This window comes from Peromyscus leucopus, chromosome 1, assembly GCF_004664715.2.
Source record: "Peromyscus leucopus breed LL Stock chromosome 1, UCI_PerLeu_2.1, whole genome shotgun sequence".
In the NCBI taxonomy this organism is placed as follows: Eukaryota; Metazoa; Chordata; class Mammalia; order Rodentia; family Cricetidae; genus Peromyscus; species Peromyscus leucopus.
The window spans coordinates 51246228-51252628 of NC_051063.1; the positions used below are offsets into that span (position 1 = coordinate 51246228).

General features: G+C 46.2%; 1 protein-coding gene across 1 annotated transcript in view; it reads left to right on the forward strand.

Annotated features, from left to right (window-relative positions):
• Nucleotides 1-6401, forward strand: part of LOC114706429 (stearoyl-CoA desaturase 2-like) — a 28465-nt gene extending 22064 nt beyond the window's left edge. Inside the window, 2 exon segments of the mRNA XM_037207156.1 lie at nucleotides 1950-2182; nucleotides 6030-6401. Coding sequence (XP_037063051.1) covers nucleotides 1950-2182; nucleotides 6030-6229 — 433 coding nt within the window. The 3' untranslated portion in view covers nucleotides 6230-6401.

Genomic DNA, 6401 nt, shown 5'->3' on the forward strand with positions numbered 1-6401 from the left:
TTTAATGGCTGTACGTCACGTCATGGGTATTACTCTTTCTTTCTTTCTGAACTATTTTTATTTATTTTTTTTTATTATTATTTATTTTTTTTTTGGTTTTTCGAGACAGGGTTTCTCTGTGTAGCTTTGCGCCTTCCTGGAGCTCACTTGGTAGCCCAGGCTGGCCTCGAACTCACAAGATCCGCCTGGCTCTGCTCCGAGTGCTGGGATTAAGGCGTGCGCCACACCGCCCGCCTGAACTATTTTTTAAATCAATTAAATGTAACAAATATTCACTGATCTAGGAGAGCCACAGACACAATGAATTCAACTGAGCCCTTATGTTCCTGGAGATTTTAGCCTATAGGGTGGGAATAATAGTACACTTACCAAGTTACCATGAAGCAAGGCAAAATACTGTCTGTACTGTGAGAGGCAAGAAAAGGCCAGAGATGGCTCTGGAGAACAAGAAGAGTTGAAGAAAATATAGCATCAGAAACAACAGAAAGACAGTGTCCTGCATGTGTATGTACAGACAGAAAGTATGAAATGAACTAAAGCCTGATGCATGATCCAGAAATATAGTCTGTTTCCTTGACCTACAAGATATGACAGGAAAAAAGGATGAAGACAGAGACTGATGTCATCCTGAGCGTCTTACACCACAGATGGATTAACGCAGCTGGCCATGAGGAGCTTGTCTCTCCAACAGCATGTGGCACAATCAGAGCTGTGCTTTGAAGGTCAGGTCAGGGGAGATCAGGTGAAGAAGACGTCGAGCCTGAGCAGTGAGGAAAGCACATAAGTTAGTCTGAAGAGAGGATTCAGAACAGGGAAGCAGCGAAGATAGGAAAGCTGGATGCAGGCCATGCCATGACTGGGAAGCTGAGGACCTGATGCTGAGGGGACATCAATCAATCCTCTCTGGAAAGCAGTGGTTCTAACAAGGCCTCTAGAGGGACAGAAGCTGCAGGTGGTCAAGGACATTCATTATGCTTCCTGGAGCTTTTGCAGAGCGAAGACCTTGAGGGAGGAGGTTAGCAGGAAATGGAGAAATGTCAAAGACCCTGATAGGAGTGAAAAGGGGCTCCAGGGCAGATGGAAAACACCCAGGCATCCTCACAAGCTGAGGATGTGGTTTGGTCCCGATCTGTTGGGCAACTGGCTTCATCCCTCTATGAATAAGAACAATGGAGACCTTTTTCTGTTGGCAACTGGTGGGATTAGTTTAGGACAATCTCAGCTCAACATAGACTTACCTTGAAAGAGATAATAACACTCTGCATTGAAAAGATTTTCCACCCGCATTCTTTCGTGATGGGGCTCCCACCCCACTCCTGTACTCGTGGTGGAGGAGGAAAGACAACAGCCCCTCCCTGTGTTTCTCAAAATATTGTGTATTCTAATAAATTTATCTGGGGTCAGAGAACAGACAGCCACTAGATACAAAGGCTAGAAAATGGTGGCACTCACACCTTTAATCCTAGCATTCCAGAGATAGAAATCCCTCTGGATCTCTGTGAGTTCAAGGCCACATTGGAAATAGCCAAGCATGGTGACACGCCTTTAATCCCAGAAAGCCAGTCTTTAATCCCAGGGAGTGGTGGTAGAAAGTAGAAAGGTATATAAGGCGTGAGGCCCAGAAACTAGAGGTTTTGGCTGGTTAGGCATTTGGCTGGTTAAGCATGTGACTGGATAAGCATTCAGGCTTTGGAGCAACACAGTTCAGCTGAGACCCATTCCGGATGAGGACTCAGAGGCCTCCAGTCTGAGGAGACAAGACCAGCTGAGGATCCGGCGAGGTGAGATAGCTGTGGCTTGCTCTGTCTCTCTGATCTACCAGCATGGACCCCAATAACTCGCCTCAGGTTTGATTTTATTAATAAGAACTTTTAAGATTCTTGCTACACCTCCCACTGAGAAGAGCCCATCCTCTCTCCACAGACTCAGTGTGTGATCTCTCCACATAGGTACTACAAGCCCGGCATCCTGCTCATGTGCTTCATCCTGCCCACACTGGTGCCCTGGTATTTCTGGGGAGAGACTTTTCAACACAGCGTTTATGTTGCCACTCTACTGAGATATGCCTTGGTGCTCAATGCCACCTGGCTGGTGAACAGTGCCGCCCACCTCTATGGCTTTCGCCCTTATGACAAGAACATTGACCCACGAGAGAATGCCTTGGTTTCCCTAGGAACTCTGGGTAAGTCAGCAGTCTATGGCGTTGTCGCATTCAGTGGTCTCTTTTAGGTTTCAAGCCTGGGACAAATGGCTGAAGTGCCTAGTTAACATTTCAGAGCAGACCTGGCCACCAGGTCTTAGTCCCTACTTGTTACAGGGCCTCCTGGTTAACACACCCTGCCCCTGCCCTGAAACTTCCCAGCACGGGGGTGGGTGGGGGTGCTGGGCTGGTCTCCCCTATATAATCTAATCATTTTGGTTACCTGCTCTCTTTGTACCTTTGGGCCTCCTGGCTGCTGCACCTGGTTCCTCCCCTCTGCCCTCTGCCTTCCCCTCCCGCTTCTCCTCACATGGCACAGCTCAGTCTGGTCATGTCCACTCTGGACTCTTCCAGATGTCCCTGCCTCTGGCTATGCTCTCCCACATATCTCTCAATGAGCCTCCTCCTCCACCACCCCAGGAGCAGCCATGTTCTTTTCCTTTGCTATTTCTTCTTGCCATCCAGTCTCCTCACTTGGTGAGCTGTGGGGAAGATGGGAGTCATCTGTTTTTGTAGGCACTTTGTGTCTTATATCTCCCACTGTAAAACTAGGGGTTGTGGTCATGGGGGAAACATGACAGGCAGGCAACCCATTTTACGCTGAAAAAGGAAAGGATAAAAAAATACTGCCTTTGGCCGGGCCGTGGTGGCGCACGCCTTTAATCCCAGCACTCGGGAGGCAGAGCCAGGCGGATCTCTGTGAGTTCGAGGCCAGCCTGGGCTACCAAGTGAGTTCCAGGAAAAGGCGCAAAGCTACACAGAGAAACCATGTCTCGAAAAAACCAAAAAAAAAAAAAAAAAAAAATACTGCCTTTGATGGGAAGGTCAAAAAACAAACAAAAAACCTCCCAGTGATCGTGGTTAAGTGTGCCTTTCTCCAGTCACCTGTGATGCATTTCTCTGGGCCAATCCTGCTAGGGTCAGGAGACCCGTGACTGTAACAGAAGCAGTAATAATTACTACTATGTGGAGAACACAGTAAGCCTAGTGTGTCCTGACTAGCCATGCTATAAAAAGAAAAGGGAAATCATAACTTTGTTCAATGGACTTAAAAGTGTGCCTTCTCAGAGTACTCCCTCACCTCCCCAATGTGTTTCACGCGCCCACCACCACTGTGTGTTCTCCATTCACCAGTGTTTAAGTGACTCTTACTTACTGAAGCTATACCCTGCAATGCCTAGACTGCCATAGAAACGGAGTCACGTGGGCTGAGTGAGACACGCTCTGTAAATGAACTTTCCCAAGGCAGCCTCTTTATGACTTGGCTGCTGGAGGTGGCAGCCAGCACCCTGCATTATCTCTTGTCCTATCTCTCCACGGCTTCTCTTCCTTCCTCACTTCATCTTGTTTTCCTGTTTCCTGCCGCTCTAATCTCAACTTCCTCTTCCTCTCCCCTCTCCCTCTCTTCCCTTCTGCTTTGTCCCCACCCCCTGAAGTGTGAGGGACTGCCCTTACAGCCTTGTGGAGACGTCCTGTCGCTGAACTACATCCCCAAGCCCTCTCCACACTGCTCTACATTGTGAGTCAAGAGTTCACTACTCAGTCTAGGCTGGCTTTGCTCTCTGCAGCTCAGGCTGGCTGACCGTGAATTTCTACTAATAAGCTATTTGCCCAGCTCTTTTTTAATTTTATCTTAGAAATAGTCTTTCTAATTCATCCCGGCCAGACTTGAACTTTCTATCTCGTGGTTCAGCCTCTAGGTAGCTGGAATCACAGCCAGTACCAAGGAACAATGTATAAATCCAGACCCCAGAGTCAAGGGCTTTACCTGTTTTGTTATATTTCATGATAAATCTTTCTATGTTTTTGTCCATTCTATAAAATTTAGCACTTTATATGTTGATGTTGTCTAATATTCATTCCCACATATTTTTTGTCTATGTACATAAAAATTGTAAAAGGAAGTAAGATTTTAATTTTTTTTTGTTTTTTGTTTTCTTTTGTTTTCAAGATGGGGTTTTGTAGCAGGAATATTAAAAGTTCTTATTAATAAAATCAAACCTGAGCCAGGTATTGGGCTGAACACTGGAAGATCAGAGAGACAGAACAAGCCACAGCTAACCTCACCTGGCCAACTTCTCAGCTGATCTTGTTTCCTTAGAGTGGAAGCCTCTGTGTCCTCATCCAAATGGCTCTCAGCTGAACTGTGCTGCTCAAAACCTAAAAGCTTAACCAGCCAAATGCTTCTAGTTTCTGGTCCTCACGCCTTATATACCTTTCCTTTCTGCCACCACTCCCTGGGATTAAAGGCTCCCTTTCTGGGATTAAAGGTGTGAGTCACCATGCTTGGCTGTATCCTTAAACAGATGGATCTCTGCCTCTGGAATGCTAGGATTAAAGGCGTGTGCTACACTGCCTATCCTAAGTATCTAGCGGCTTTTCTGTTCTCTGACCCCAGATAAGTTTATTAGGGTACACAATATTTTGGGGAACACAATACCACCACAGGGTTTCTCTGTGTAGCCTTGCTGTCCTAAAACTCGCTCTGTAGAATAGGCTGGCTTTGAACTCATAGAGATCTGCTTGCCGCTGCTTCCCGAGTGCCGGGATTAAAAGCATGTGCCACCACTGCTCAGTGATTCTTATACTTCTTGAAGTCATGGTTAATATTTCTTGTAATATAGTTGTGCAAATATTCAGTTAAATACTCAGTGTTGTAAAAATAGCACATTTTCATCCAAATCAGGAATTTTAGGAAAGTCAGTTTCTGTAGAGTAATAGAGCTTATAAAATGAATATATATTAGAATGACTTACAGGCTGTGGTCCAGTTAGTCCAACAATGGCTGCCTACGAACAGAAGGGCCAAGAATCCAGTAGTTGCTCTGCCCAGAGGCTGGATGTCTCAGCTGGTTTTCCTTATAGCCAGAATCCAGAAGATGAAGGCCACTAAAGGGATAGACTTGCTAGCAAAGGAGGTGAGAGCAAGCAGCGAGGTAGCTTTCAAGATAGAGAGCAATTGCTCTTACTCCATCCCTGTCCCGGTTCCCTCATGGTCTCATCCCCTATCCCCTCCCTACCCTCCATTCTGCACCCCCATCCCCAGTTTGCTCATGGAGATCTCATCTATTTCCCCTTCCCAGAGCAACCCATGCACCCCTCTTAGGGTTTTCCTTGTTTCCTAGCTTCTCTGGAGCTGTAGGTTGTAGTCTGGTTATCCTTTGCTTTACATCTAGTATCCACTATAAAAGTAACTGTCATTCAAAACAAACAAACAAACAAAAAACCCAGAAGTTTCAGAAAAATTAAATAGCAGATGATACAAGGAATTTATTAAAGGAGTTCTATTTTGTGAGCATCCCCTGCACCAGGGTCAAAGCTCTGGGAGGTAGCAGTACCAACAGCAGCCACTGTGGACCGGCAATGGCTGAGAGAAGCCCCCCCTCGGCCGGGCCCCAGCTCCTCTGACTTTTGGCTATCCTTGCCTTTTCTTTTGTAGCTGTCTACACTTACAGGGCACACCAGTCCCATGGGGAAAGGTTTGCTTTCCTTCTTACCTTTGTAAGAGACACAGACACTGACACATGCCCAGTCCAGGAGCCCACAGAGTCTCAGAGCATATTGACATTCTAGCATTTTCCAATGTAAAATATTCCCCCAGAATAATCAGATTCTTATCCTGTTAGCCTTGGAGACACATTTCTTCCACAGCACTTTCAAATATCAAGGGCAACCAGGGCTTCTCAACTCATTGTTTCAGAGTAGAAGACAGTGGGTTAACCATTCACCTAACAGCCTAGTGTTCTGTTATCCACTGGGTAAGAGGTGTGCTCAGAGCAGGAAGCAGCCATCACTGAGCCCCCTAACTGCTCTCCACGCTTCTGTTCCAGGCGAGGGCTTCCATAACTACCACCACACCTTCCCCTACGACTACTCGGCCAGTGAGTACCGCTGGCACATCAACTTCACCACGTTCTTCATTGACTGCATGGCTGCCCTGGGCCTGGCTTATGACCGGAAGAAAGTATCCAAGGCTGCTGTCTTGGCCAGGATCAAAAGAACTGGAGATGGGAGCCACAAGAGTGGCTGAGTTTGGGGTTGTCTTTGTTTCTATTCCCAAAGCCAGCTGAGCAGAGGTTTAATAATGTTATTTAAATACTGAAAAACACCATCAATGTTCTAAAGAGTCTCGTTTTAAGACAGTATTCTTGTAGAATAATTCAAATATTAAAAGGCAAAAACTCTTTTATGATGTAAGTAGA